The 15,099-nt window shown below is 46.5% G+C and overlaps 1 protein-coding gene across 2 annotated transcripts; it reads left to right on the forward strand.

The window, feature by feature from the left end:
• Positions 1–2,850: 2,850 nt before the first annotated feature.
• On the forward strand, positions 2,851–15,026 carry LOC131665516 (ras-responsive element-binding protein 1-like). 2 transcript variants are annotated; one of them, XM_058937433.1, is made up of 4 exons: positions 2,851–3,175; positions 7,139–7,200; positions 7,923–12,086; positions 12,344–15,026. In XM_058937433.1, exons 1-4 carry the CDS (start codon positions 3,097–3,099, stop codon positions 12,857–12,859), a joined length of 4,821 nt encoding a protein of 1,606 aa, XP_058793416.1. In that variant the 5' UTR covers positions 2,851–3,096; the 3' UTR covers positions 12,860–15,026. The 2 variants fall into 2 exon arrangements, with proteins under 2 accessions (XP_058793416.1, XP_058793417.1); XM_058937434.1 differs by having other exon boundaries at positions 7,941–12,086.
• The last annotated feature ends 73 nt before the right edge of the window (positions 15,027–15,099 follow it).

The following is a 15,099-nucleotide window of genomic DNA, read 5'->3' on the forward strand; positions in this document are numbered from 1 at the left end:
GCTGAAGAACATTTTTCTTCAGGCGAGAAGTTCGGTTGTTTAACTAAGAATTTTTGTTTCTTTTTATTTATTTTTTATTCTCGAGAACATAAAAACAGGCTTCTGTTATAAAAAAAATTATTCTTCGGAATGGCGCATTGCCATCATTAAGTGAAACAACGAGACACGCCATTAGCCGCCAAACTAAATCTATTACCACTAATGCATTCCATAATCAGCAAATCAGCATAGCCGACAATACGAAGGACGCATCGTCTGAATAGATGCAATGGTCGCCCAACCGATCGCTGTTCCAATGGGTTTGGCAGACAATTCGTGAGCGCCTGGACCAATAAATGCGACGATAATTGTCTCCCGGTGAAAGTCGCCCTCGGCTGGCGTGCAGCATCGCGTCGCGAAAGCAATAAGGAAAAAAAACAGGCAAATGCGCCACACATGCGTACGTGTGTATTGCAGAGACCTTGGCCTATCCGCGTCCTTCGCCACTCGGCGAGTCTCAGTTTATCGATCGCCTGCTGCTGGCGTCGGCGGCAAAGTGCGCATCTCCTCCTCTTTCAAGCGACGTCAGTGGGGATTATCGCTACTCTGACTGCTCTCGAATGTTGACGATTATCTGCCGGGCTGTTGCTTGATTGGACGGGACAAGCTGCTACTGCGGTATGACTGTGTGCGCGATTGCGAAAGTTTTAAAGTTGAATTTTTTCATTTTCTCTTGTTCGTTTTCAATAGTGAACGATCCGACAAATGTGAAACGAGAAAGGGCCGCGCGCGTGCGGGTCAGCAAGCCGATGGTCGTCGTAATAACGATAGACTCGTAAAAAAGGACGCGTACAATTAGGTTATTTGGCATGCTTGATCGGCGAACAATGGAGTTACGCACGCGCACGAACGTCCGAATGCCGTAAGTCGCGGACTCATTTTGGCGGCAAAACTCATCGGCGCGCGCACGGCAACGGCAAAAGGTCCAGCGCGAAATTCGTTATAGTGCCGAAAGAAAGCACGTCGTCATCGGCGCGCGCCGGCATTGTGCGCTCGAGGCGAGAAAGCGCGAGAGATAGCGGAGCCTACTTAGGCGCTCGGTTTTTTGCCGGCGCGAGAGAAGTCGCTGCAGCTGGGCGCGCTCGCTCGGCGGCCGATCGCCGCGCAGGTCAAGGGAAGCGCGCGCTCGCGCGTAACCGTCGAGGAGTCAACCCTCCAAGTGATACGGCGAGCTTAATGGCCGGCCGACGAAAGTGGACCGATGGCCCGACGCGCCTCGCTACGGTACGCGCCGCCCGACAGATCGGACATTCAGATGCGAGTGCGCGCGGCCCGGAGTAGTGGGATCCCCTTCCGAGAATCGCCGCGATTTTCATACTTTAGTGCGACGCAGATTGACGCGGGCGCGCGCGCAGGCTTCGATCCTCGCGTTGATTTTGGGCTTCGGGAAAGGTACGCGAGCCGCTTGATTGTACGTTGATATCGGAGGGCACTTTTGGTGGCAGTAAGATGGATATCGATTTACCTTTTGTAGAAAGTTCATCGACGTTTTACAGGTAGAAATGTTCGTCGTGAGAAACCAACGTTCTCTCATTCTCGACAGGCTTCGCATATTGTTTATCACGCCTCCAAATAAATTAATGCGTGAAACAACGAGCCCTCCAAATTTATAAAAGTACACAGCGATCTTATTTACTCATCATGCGCCAGAGAGAAACGCGCCAACGGCCCAGCTACACCGGTGACGTCAATGCGGGTAAAGTCCACTTTGGCAGACGGGTATACGCGGTAGACAGTGAAAATCTCACTGAAAATTAACGAGAGAGAGAGAGAGAGAGAGTGAGAGAGAACTTATCATGAAAAAGCGTGAGAGAACTTATCGCACAAAAAAGCCTCAAATGTCTCCTGCGTAATCGAGCGTAATCATTGAAATTCAAGTGAAAAGAGAATGCATGCATCCGAAAGGAGACTATAGGCATAAGAGAATAAGTAACAGAAGTCACGTATACTTTCCGAGCCGAATGAGAGAGAGAGAGAGAGAGAGAGAGAGAGAGAGAGAGAGAGAAGCCATGTGTGTCGCGCATCTTTGAAAGGGTTTCACGTGAAAAGATGTTTTTTACCGAGAAATCTTGCGTGTACGTGACTGGACCATTTCTCGACGACGACATTGCTTTTTAGAGAAGAAAAAAAACGCAATCCACGGCGGTTTTTTAATCTCCGTGTGTGTGTGCATAATTCTTTTTCCAAGCTTATCAATGTCTCGAGTGTGGAGATAAAAGCAGCAGAGCTGCGCAGCAATAAACGCTTCTCGAACAACAAATTTCAACGAAAGCATCGTCTAACGCGATTATTTTTCTTGCCGAGAGATCATCGCATCTCTCCCACCCGCAGTAACACACGGATGGGCAGACACACGTAAGCGCACGAGCGCAGCGGCGATCGTCCAAAAAAATCGATGCAGCCGCAGCGTCCCCGGTTGCACCTGAGTTCTATATGCCGCCGCCGTGGAGAGAGAGAGAGAGAGAGAGAGAGAGAGAGAGAGAGAGAGAGAGAGAGAGAGAGAGAGAGAGAGAGAGAGAGAGAGAAAGAGAAGAGGGGAAGAAAGCTCCGTCGCGTCCGTCTGCGTCCCCACTCTTCCACCTCTCGTAGTCGTGGGGCGAACGCGAGAGCAGAGAGAGCAGATGAGGAAGCCCGAAGAGCGGGAAGGAAAGGTAAGGGAGAGCGCGGAGCAGAGCAGAACAGGGAGAGAGAGAGAGAGAGAGAGAGTGAGTGAGGAAGGGGAGGGGGAGAGAGAAAAAGAGAGTCAGGCCAGGCGCGTGCGGTGGCCGCTGGCGGTGGGAGAGTTGATCTGAACCGAGCACAGCACAGAGCGCTAGTCACTCCTCTCTCTAGCTGTTGCCAGCAGTCGCAGCGGCGTCGCCGAGGTGTGCGTACACATATACCATCTACACCATTTTTTCCGCATTCGGACACATACATATACACATACCAGTCCGTTTTGGTTGCACAGCTACAACGTTCAAGTTCGCGGCGATCCGAGTGTGTGATCCACTGCAAGAAAGAGGAAAAATTGTGTGATTTATTGCGTGATGTGCGCGACCGACACGAAGAAGCTGAATGAGTCGATTAGCTTTTAAGCAGTACACGCCGCTGCCAACAGCAGCAGCTCTCGGCATGGACTTTTCTATCGCCAAAGGTGAGCAAAATAACGATAAACAACAGCATCTCTTATCTTTCGATTGTCACGTGAGACAAACTTACAATATTTATGCAACGAGAGGAAATGCGCCTTCATCATCGTTCGTGCGAGGACAATACGTTGCTCGATTTTTCAATGTCGCGAGCGAGATGACTGTGTCGACAGTCAGATTCCGTGCATTAAAAATAAGCTCTTCTCAAAACAACTCATACTCTGTGGTGATGCGGCAGCCGTGGTCTATGTATCCATGTTTTCGCCGCGAGCGTGATAATCGCGAATATCAAATTTTTCGCCGCACGAGAGAGAAAGAGAGGGAAAGATGGACTTTGATTCGCTTTTATTTCAACCGCACTTTGTTTTTTTTTCTCGTCCGTCGCGCGCTTCTCTCGGATTTTTAAACAGCATCTGACCTTCTTGAGCATTACAAACAGATGTGCATTCCTTTCATTTTTCGAAACGTGAAACAATATATCTTTTTCCTTGGAAATAGAAACGGAAGAAATCTAGCAAGGGCGTGGCAATATTGTAGCACACTACCAAAAAGCCACCCTCACGTCTCTCGCGTGCATCATCATCCCTTCTCGCAACGTCTCTCTTTCTCGAGCCCCACCCACGTCTTTTATCCTCTCTCCCTTCGCCGCGCCCCGAAAGTATTGGGAACACGACGAAGCTGTGCTTCGTTTACTCTCTCTCTTTCTCTCTCTTTTGAGATGAATGATTTATGTCGCACGCCTTGCGGAGATTTGCATTGCGGTCGAGATGTCAGGTGTCTCATCATGCGAAACTCGTTCGCGACACGCGCGCCCAAAACCAGATATCAAGTGCGAGTGAGAAGCTGGCCTTAATAGTGTCTTCCGAGAAATCCTGTCTGCCGTCGCTACCGGTCCTTCTCGCTCCGCGCGAGACACGCGCCTGTTTACAAACACGTATCACTGGCGCGGAGATTCTCTCAAAATGATGCGACGATGATGATTATCTCGCCGCTTACACCTGTGCTCGCGCGACTTCTTACCTGGCACAAGCGACGTACAAGCGTTTTCGCGAATTTTCGTGAGTTCACAGCGCGACCTACAAAATAGCGCGACAGCACACGCATCGCGACCTCGATATGCGCCGCCACCGTTTCTGCACTTATAAATGCTCGTCGTCATCGTCCAAGCTTCTTTTTTATCCCTTATGCGGAGTCGCGCGGTTGGGCCACGTAACCCTGTCGTATGCATTATGCTCTCTTCTTGCCACCCCCTCTCCCTCGCCGAGTATAAGCGACGCGCAAATGCTCTGACCTTTCCGCTATATCTTTTCGTCTTGTCTATCTGTCTCTTGGAAAAAAGAAAAAAGCTCTAGAGACTGCAACTTTTCATTCGATTGCTAAGCGTGAGAGTTATGTAGAGCCTTGCATATACACACACACACACACACACACACACACACGTATATATGTTACTCTTACTTTTAATGAGTTTGGCTTTTTTCCTGTTCTTTTTGTTTTAAAGGACATTTTGTAATTGGCATTTATTCTAAGGTGATGATGAAGAGGGAAAGATATATAGACGGGTGTCGATTGATTGTTTTTCGGAACTGCAAGAGCGACAGTTTGGAGTACGGATCAGCAAATGAACAAATTGTATTTTCAGATTTGCACATGCATACCATGTCATGAGGCTGTACAGACTGCACTGAAATAAAAAGTAAATAGGTCAGTGCTATGTAAGCTGCTCTTTAATGAATTGCCTTGTTGTTCTCCCACGAATCAATGTCAAGTTGAACGATGCCCAAGAGCGCCAGCGACATCAAACCTCGAACAACTTTGTCAGATTCGATATTCTCTTGAAGTCTCGATGAATCCGGTGAATTTCCGTTCCTTCATCTGTCATCTAGAAAGAGCAATAAGCCGCGATCGACACACCATTCTGCCAAACTTCTCACCACTATCACGTTCGTCACATCTACGCACACGGGGTGGGAAAGTCCAAGGTTGTCAGGGTTACGGAGTTCTGGAAACACACTAACACGCGCCATCTTACTCCCGGCGCTGCGTCCGAAAGCGCGGCGTGCGGGTGGTGTTTCCGCTCGAAGAAAAGGGGAGAGCAGGCGTAGCTGATTGTTCTTAGCGCGTTGCCAACGGCAACCAAAGTCCATACACAGCTTGTGCGTCCGACTGCCTTCCCCTCTTGCGCTCGCTCGTTTGCTCGCTGTCTCGGTTGTAATTACGATTTTTTTTTTGGAAACGTAATGACGGCTTTGCCTTACGTGTATGAGACTTCGTTCACTCTTTCTCTCGTTGGCTTGGAAATGCAGGGAATGATTAAATGGCGATTTCGTTCGAGCGTATGATGATCCGGTGTTTTTTTTGGGTGGATCGCATTGCGAGCGAATGAAAGTAACGATTTCGAGCGGAAATTCGCTTTTCCCTGAAAAACTCACACGAACAATTTTGCTCACGAACATATTGAAATCCCATCGCGCGCTCGCCGAGCTTGCCGAGAGAGTAGGAAGAGCGTCGAGCGCGTGCGCGCATCGGAAGCTGATTGGATGGTGGGGGCAGGGAGATCGTTCTCTCGGCCGACCAATCGCGGCGACGTCGGGGTTACGCCCCCGCTCTTTCATCCTACGCAGCATCCCGCCTTCTTTCGCTCGCCACCCTGGGGCGTTCGACGCGCGACAAACAACGACGACGGTAGTTTGGCGCGGCGACCGCACGGCCGCGATAACTTCATCGAGTGTCCATTATCGTAATCTCAGCCTTCCCCTCCTTCTTTCCTCCCTGCCGCCATCTGGCGCGGGAAAACTTGCTGCCCGGCAGAAGAGCAAACAAACTGAAAAACCCACAGCGACCGCAAAAACCGCGGCTGCGCTCGATTAAAAATGAGAGGTTGCAGGCCATCGAGGAATAATAATGTGTAATCATGCGATGGCTCAATTGCGATTCTCGTGTGTGCAGGAGTTTTGCGCGTACGGGGAGAGAACGCGCGCGTGTGCGCGGCAGGAGGAAGCGATCGATAATAGGGCGCGGCTGGAGTATCCCAAATTTCGATGGGGTTATTCCACCCTCGCTTTTGCTTTTTTTTTTCCTTTCTTCCGAAGATCGTTGGCACGTCAATGAAAGAGAAAGACGCGCGGCTCAGGTTTCGTCTGTGTATTTCGTTGCTATTGAAGGCTCGTTCGCTCGAACGATAATACACGAATATGGTTAATGTGTTCCAACGTGGCTATCGCCGCAGGAAAAGGCCGTGAGCCCTTACCGTCCTGCGAACGAAAAAGGAAAACAGCTTTGTCCGACGTCTCACCGTGGAATATCGACGAGCTCTCTTGAAAATAACAATGCCGAAGCCCTTCCGCGAACTCGAATATGGTGCGCGTCGGTCAGCGGAATTGAGCTCACGACACAGCACATCTCGCGGACAATGGAATCTGCGCGGTGCGACGCGGCTACGCGCCGTAGTTTCCCGGAAGGCTGGTTGGCTCGATCGATCGTCGTCTGCCGCTTATCGCTGGCGCGGCGGAATCGGCCGTGAACCGCCGCGAGTGCGCTGCGGTTCTCTCTCTCTCTCGCGTGCACGCGAAAGCCGCGAGGTCAGTGCGCACGCGCGTCCCTCCGCCGCAGGAGCAACAAACGTGGATGTTCGTTGTTCGTTTTCGGGAATATGGGTCAAGTTCGCGCGTGAAAAATCTGCCTCCGACTTGTCGCTCTCGAGGGCGCGATGCGAGAGGAACTCGAGTCTCACGCGCGCGAGAGGAGCAGCAGCCGGTAGCCGCAACATCCGGCTCGGATGCTGCTTCTCTCTCTCTCTCTCTCTCTCTCTCTGTCTCTGCCTCTACCTCTACCTCTACCTCTGGCTCTGGCTCTGGCTCTGGCTCTGGCTCTGCGGTTCCAAGCGTGGGATATAAACCTGTAAAAGCTCACCCACACGAGCGCGATTCGAAGAGACCTAACCCGTTTATTCGTTTGCTTGCTTGCAGTGACGGCCGAGACGACTGGTCCCGACGAGAGTCGAGCGGATGTTGCATCATCGTCGCCACTGGTAGGTTCTCTCAGTCTTCTGCGTCATACGTACGAAAGACCTTCGCAAGATGATAATTGTCGTTATGCTGGCTGTATTTTCCTTATTTTTTCTTTGTGTTGTTGCTGCTGTTGTTAAACGACGACAGGAGATCGAGATTGAAAGGCAAAAGCAATATTTCTTGGAAATTCAATCGCGCGACATCTCGAAGAGAGTCGTATTCACATTCGTGGAAGCGTTGTGTGTAAAGCTTTCTGTTGTGATTATAACGCGAGAGATAATTTTCTTTTCAATCTCCGATGTTATCGATCGAGTGATTTGTGCGATGTTTTGCAACAATTATCATCTCGGTTACAGAGTTTTCATCAATTCACGTTTATAAACAGAATGTTCGCTACTTTTTGTCAACATTTCATTCTCTTAATTTTATTTTACTTGTATACGTCCAATCGTCCTTTACACTGCATACTGAGTAGGTTTCCACCGAAACGCTCAACATGAAAATACATAAGTGTCCAGAAAGAATAGTGTGAAGTTATCATATTATGTATAATTAAATTGATTAATAGTAAATTTTGAAAATAAAAAAAATAAAAATCGAAAGTCACATTGCGCTAACGAACGTTTTGTAAGCTATTACTTAGTTATACACTGCATTGCGTATAGAAAATATTTTTACAGCACCGAATTTCAGAGCACTAACGCACGTCTTTCTCCCTCTCCTTTTGCCCATTTGTTCACAGTATCCTTACTCGTTCAAGGTCAGCCTGGACAAGCAACCACCTCAGCAGCAGCAGCAGCATACTTGTCCGGCTTGTCCAGCGATCTTCGGTAGTACTCGCGAGTTGACGACGCACTTGCGTGGCCACAACAGCGCGACGAGTAGCAGCAGCAACGCGGCGACAACCGACGAGGACGAATCCTATTCGTGCGGCGTCTGCCACAAAGTTCTGTCCTCCGCGTCGTCCCTCGATCGCCACATACTCGTGCACTCGGGCGAACGACCATTCAAGTGCAAATACTGCGACATGGCTTTCACCACCAACGGCAACATGAACCGACACCTACGCACGGCGCACGGTGGTCCGACAAGTTGCACCGACTCCGAAGCGAGCAGCGATTCCGAAAGACCGATGAAAGCCGAGTACAATAACAACGAAATTGCCAAGAGAACATCGCCGGAACTGAAGAGGAAACATCCCGACGACAGCGACGGCTCGAGGAGGCACAAAGTGCTGCTGAACAATTCACGAACGGAAATCGAAGCGACGACGAATCTCAGTTGCAACGTTTGCGGCAAACGCGACTTCGCCACGGACGCGCAGCTGGAGGCGCACGTGGAGCGCAATCATGCGAAAAGTCAGCGAAACAATTCCGTGGTGGGCTTCAACGACCTGACCTTCATCGACTTTTCGTCGGGCAAATTCCCGGCCATCGCGCGTGCCGTCTGCGAGCAATCGATTCACCGACCGGTCAGTGGCGAGACAACGAGGTACCAATGTTCCAAGTGCCTGCGTGGCTTCCCGTGTCGCTCGGCATTGGACGCGCACGAGATCGACTGCGGACAATTGCCATTGACCGAGCGCCGCGATCATTCTTCCCGCGACGACTTCTTCGCCGGCTTGGATTTGCAAAACAAAGCCGCGATGGTCGAGGCTAAAGAGGGCAAAGATCTGGCCGACATTCAGAGTATCATCTCGGTGACGTCGGGGCCGATTTTACAAAGCTTTTCGCGGTCGGATGCCAGCACACCGGACAACTGCAAGATCAAGCAACAGACGTTCGGCTCGTCGGGATCTTCGGGTACGCCTTCGTCGGAGTACGCACACGAGGAGGAAGCGCAAGACGCCTTCGCCGCCGAATTCCGCAAGATGAAGTTAAAGGGTGAATTCCCATGTCGATTGTGTTCAGCTGTATTCCCCAATTTGCGTGCGCTCAAAGGACACAATCGTCAGCACATGGACGTGAGGCCTGGTATGCCGTATCCATGCAACATGTGCCCCTACAGCAGTATGGATAAGGCCACATTGCAGAGGCATCTCAGATCGCACAACGGCGATCGTCCTTATGAGTGCTCGCTTTGTAATTATGCCTTCACTACCAAGGCTAACTGCGAGAGACATGTGAGAAATCGCCATGGTAAATTGTCGAGGGAGGAGATCAAGAGTGTACTCATTTATCATCCGAGTGAAGATTCGACGAATGACGGCAGCCTCGAGAGAAGTTCTACGTCTTCGGATGCGCGAAAGAGTTTGGTTTACCATGATGATCCACCGGCTTACGGCGAAATCCGCATCAAGGACGAGGCTAAATTGCGAACGCAGAGTAATATACCGGCACTGCATCCGATTGGTGAGAGTATGTTTCCACGACCGATACAACCTTTGGAATTAACTTATGGCAGTAGACTTGACGAGAAACCGATGGATGAAGAAGCCGACTCAAGATCATCGGATGGATGCAGCGTGAAGTTGGTCGATGAACCCAAGATTAACGATGAAGATGATGAACCAAAGAAATCCGAGATTTCTAATATAAATGGTGAAGATGCTCCGTTGGATTTGTCGATGGACGTCCTGGATCTCAGTAAGAAAGCAGCAGCCGCGGCTGCAGCCGCAGCAGCCAAGACGACCACCGAACAGCAGCCGAAAGACTTCTACAGCGCGACCAATCAACTGCTTCTCACGCAAGCGTTACTCAAGGCTAATGCACAACAGCCAAGTTCGCTAGAAAGTTACTACGCTTCGCAAGCACACATGCTTTATAGAAACTTCAGTCTACCGTTGCAGCCATATCTTTTTGGACCTCATCTATTCGGCCAAGATTTCATCAAACAAGATCGCTTGCAAAAAGAGCTCGTGCGTGGATTACAAACCAGCGGTGGTAGTTTAGTCGAACCTGGCTATCCGACTTACCCACAGCCACCGGTGAGGAATCCCGAGCAAAGCGATTTTACGCCGCTGAGCAAATTGCCAAGCAAAAGTCCAAGCGAGAAACAACCAGTCTCGCAGAATTCCTCGGTCAAGATGGTTATTAAGAATGGTGTCTTGATTCCGAAGCAAAAGCAACGGAGGTACAGAACTGAAAGGCCGTTCACTTGCGAATTCTGTACTGCGAGATTTACTCTAAGAAGTAATATGGAGAGACACGTGAAGCAACAACATCCACAACATTGGTCCCAAAGACCAAGAGGTGGACATTCGACGAGAGGCCGACCACCAGCGAATCCACCAACGTTAGTACATCATTGGAATCAAAACCAACAGTCATACTCTAGTTTGTTACCAACAGGCCAGAATCTAAGTCAAGATTACGGCAAGCACGCAATCTCGGATCAAGTGAAGTACGCTATCTTGGCGCAACAGTTGAAAGGTAACAAGGTTGAGGATAATAACGAGTCGGACGAGGACTTGGTTATCGATGAGGAAAAGCATGTTGCTGCCGAGGCTAAGGAGCCGTCGGAGAGAACGTTGAGTTTGTTGAGAGGCAAATTAGAGGCTAACATCGAGTCCAAGGCTGTTAACGATGAGGCGGTCAAAGATGAGGTGAAGAAAGAACAGTTGGACTGTTTTAATAAGGAAGATGAAGAGCCAGTGAAGATGGAAATATGTCCAGACTTCAAGGACGAACATCTGATGGGTGAAGATTTAGCAAGTGTATCCGAGATTGTCGACAATGCGAGTCAGAATTACTCGCAATTTCATCCACGCTACATGAGCGATGAGGAAGGCCTTGTCGCCTCGACGAGTGACTGCAATCAATCTGGTAGCGATGAAAAAAGTGACTCTGTGAATTCTGGTAATTCAGGACACTCGTCGACGACCTCGAAGAAAAAGAAGAAAATGAAGAAGAAAAAGAAGAAGAAGTCGGCTTATTCGATGGCACCAAATCGTGTGATCTGCCCTTACTGCGAGAGACCATTCCCTTGGACGTCGTCGCTAAGAAGACACATCCTCACGCACACCGGACAGAAGCCTTATCAATGTATGCATTGTTCGTTACTGTTCACCACTAAGAGTAACTGTGATCGTCATCTGCTAAGAAAACACAAGAACAAAATCAACAATATTAGGAGAACAAGGAGCACATCGTCGCCGGAAATCCAAGAACCACCGCCTCCACCACCACCAGTGAGCATCATCCCTGTACAGCAACATCTAGAGGTACAGCAACAAGAGCAACATCAACGGTTACAGCACGAGTTACAACAAAAACAACAAGAACAACAGCAGCAGCAGAATAACAGTAATAACCAATTTACGATCAGAAACGTGCCGGAAAGGCCATACAAGTGCAACCAGTGTCCAAGCTCAACTTTCTCAACGAAGAGCAACCTCAAGAAGCACCGCTCGACGAAGCACGGCCAATACGTCGTCATTAGCAAGTCCCGACCCGAATCGCCTGCATCAAGCGAACCCCAACTAAGCCCAGCACAAGACGAATGTCCGCAACAAGACTGCAGTCCATCGACGCATCACGATCAAGAAACCAAAAGTAATCATGATCAGAGTGGCTACGAGAGTCAATCATCCGGTGTATCTGAATCGACGCCCATGGATATTTCCAAGACATCGTCTAATGATGCTGCATGTAGGTCACGCAGAACGTCACCGATATCAGAATCGCCCCTGTCGGCAAATCCAATCAACGCACCAAATAACAATTCTGAGTCGCAGCCGTTCAAGTGTCATCTTTGCGACAGTGGTTTTGCAGAGAGACAAGATTGCCTCGAGCACATCAAGGACAATCATGAGCAGTCTTATGAGATGCTCGTTGCCAAAGGTGCTTTGGACATGGACATTGACAGTTTAGAAGAGCAGATGCCACCTGCACCACCACCACCACAACCTCAACCCAGCGATGGCGAAGAGAGACGCGGCAGATTTCCGGATTACAGCAACAGAAAGGTAAATGTCTTTGATTCTTTTAGAATGTTTTATTGGCAATTGTAACTTTTCTTTTATGAGTTTCATTAAATATTTGCCGAAAGCTTTGAAAAGGAAAAGTAAACACACAAAATGTTTCATTTGTCTAATCTCTCTCTCTCTCTCGCTCTCTTTCTCTTTCTCTCGCTCTCTCTCACCCTCTCGGCAAACAAACATAATCCCTCTAGCAAACACATGAACAATCGTCGTCTGATAACAGTGAAATGAATTTTTTGCAGGTCGTGTGCGCGTTCTGCATGCGTCGCTTCTGGTCGGCGGAAGATCTACGTCGTCACATGCGCACTCACACAGGAGAGCGCCCATTCTCATGTGACGTGTGTCGTCGTCGCTTCACCCTGAAGCATAGTATGCTGCGTCATCGTAAGAAACACGGCTGTGCGGATTCTAGTATGTACGTTGGTACAAGCGGCGACGAAGATAACAACACACCGCCGACATTGATGTCACAGCAGCAAGCAGCGCCACAAGCACCACTACAGGATCGTGCATCGCTTCCACAAGTTGCCAGTGTTGCGACTGGTGACGCAGCGCCTAGTCTAGCGATGAGGTTCAATTTGGGTAAATTGTCGGCTGGTATGTCACCGATACACGTGGATGCCAACGATAATACGGACAACACGGATTTGATCTCGAACCTGTTGGGTATCAGGGATAAAAGTATCATTGATAGAGCATTACAATCGTCGATCGACGATGCGGCAAAGCTCATTGGTATCAAAGGCAATCATGACTGAAGAGAACCGCGCATTGTACATTTGCCGTTAAGAGGGTTCGCGATAATTTTTTTCTATTCGTTTTTCTTTTCGATTAGTGATGATTATAGTACTTATATATCTCTCTGGCGCACTCTTTAAGTAGCTGCTATAACTTGGTGCACGTGCTGCTTGTTGGGCGAGCGATTTTTGTTATTGTCGCTCGGCTGACAAGACAGAAGTGCTGGTATACCTACTCCATATCTCGCGAGTAGAGTGAGTCTCTTCTCTCTTCATTCTTCATTCTTCATTCTTATTTCTTCTGTCTTCTGTTTTCTTTCTTTTATCTTCTTCTATCTTCTTTCTTCTTTCTTCTTTCTTCTTTCTTATTTTTTCTTTCTTTTTCTTACTCCCCCCCCCTCTATTTATCTATCTCTTTTTCCTTTTTTAATGTGAGTGTGTAAATAGCATGCAACTTTTTGTTCTCTCTCGTCAGGCACACACTTAAAAATACAAGACATTATGTGCTCCTAGTACTTAAGCTGTAATTATATATACAAGTAGAGCTGTTTTTCTGCGATATAAGCAGCGCCGTAAGATTTATTAGTTATGTAAGTAAAAAATACAAATAAACAAGAGGCAGCCCATGGGGCCTTATTAACATGTAGGTCGACGATGACGACGAGGTGACGATGAGCGTCGGTCCATAACCAAAGACAGGCAATCGAATGCCTGACACTTTTATTAATTGTATATCATTGTCATTTATATTCATTAATTATTATATATTTAATACTAATTAATTTTTTTTCTTTCTTTCAAATCAATTTCCGAGTATGAACAACGAATTGACGTTTCGCCATAAATTAAAGAATCTTAGACTAATTGTGTATAGATAGCGTGAAAATGAACTTATTTTCCTAAGTTTCTTTATTTATTATATAATTAAACGAAACTTGCGCGCGATATTTTTTTTTTGTTGATTTGCATCGGTATGCCGCAAGATGCGGAATTCGTGCTTTAGCAAGATAAAAAATGGATGTAAATCTGTTTTTTTTTCATATAGCGTTGTTTATTTTTTTTCGTGCGGCTTTCGATGCTTTACGTTTAAAACGAGTATACGAAATGTCGACTATAGATTAAAATGTGTAATGACAAGTCATCTTTTGAAAGATATATAATTTAAAAGAAAAAATGACATTCTTTAGGCAATTGCAGTTGTTTTTGTTTTTTTCTCTGAAAAATTAGTTTTGTTATAAATTTTTTTTTTCTTGAAATTGTAGTATGAATGTTGTAAGACTTATTTGGATAACAAGAGAATAGCGACAAGTATAAGAATTTTTGTATAAAGTGAATTCATTATTTTTATTCTACAATATTGTAACAGTAAGTCAAAAGCATTTTTCGTATGATTACTTATGTAGCTATTAAAAAAATTAATATCTAGAGTGAGAATGTTACCTAATTCATTTTCGAAAAAAAAAATTGTAAATGTTTCACTTAGAACAAGTGTACTTCCTCCTTTTTATAGACATGAGAATGGCAAACTTATAGCAATATAAAACAACAAAAAACATAAGAATTTTCGCATTTAATCAACAATAAATGATAATAAAAAAATAATTCATTGTCTAGAAGTGTATAAGTATTTATTGTGTATGTATAGTTCAAATTATTGATATGAAGTCACAAAAAAATTGATTTTCGTTTTTTTCCGTGACTTAACTCTGCAATTATGCCAAATAAAGGCCAGGTGTTCGATTTTTTAAATGAGAAAAAATCGAGCAGATAAGCTATGATAAATCTATATATTATATATATTTTAGATGAAGATGTTTAGCTGCGTGATATATTTGTCATTTTTCTCTTTTTCTTGAAGAAAATTGTACATTATATACTTAATGACGTACTTATAAAGTTTGTTAAAACTATGAAATTTGCACTTGAATTTAAAAAAAAATTGAAAAAAAGTATCTCCTATATTTAAAAAAATGATGTATTATTTTCTTTGCGCACGTTTTTGATTGTTTCTACTCTTCTTCTTCAAGTTTTTTTCCGTTCACAGAAAACTTATGTGAGATAAGCGTTTAAAAGAAACAAACTGATTGTGTATACTGGCGATTATCTGTACATGTATGACTTGTATTGACGATGGAAATACTTTGAAGTCACAAGTTTGAACTTAAAACCTATTAATATAAAAATACATGATGTATTATCTCTTACAAAATGAGTTTTCTTTGATGTTTTCATACGTAATACACCTCCTATTTTCATTGTTC

The sequence above is a fragment of the Phymastichus coffea genome, unplaced genomic scaffold (assembly GCF_024137745.1).
Source record: "Phymastichus coffea isolate CEN01 unplaced genomic scaffold, Cenicafe_Pcof_1.1 PCOF00052, whole genome shotgun sequence".
In the NCBI taxonomy this organism is placed as follows: Eukaryota; Metazoa; Arthropoda; class Insecta; order Hymenoptera; family Eulophidae; genus Phymastichus; species Phymastichus coffea.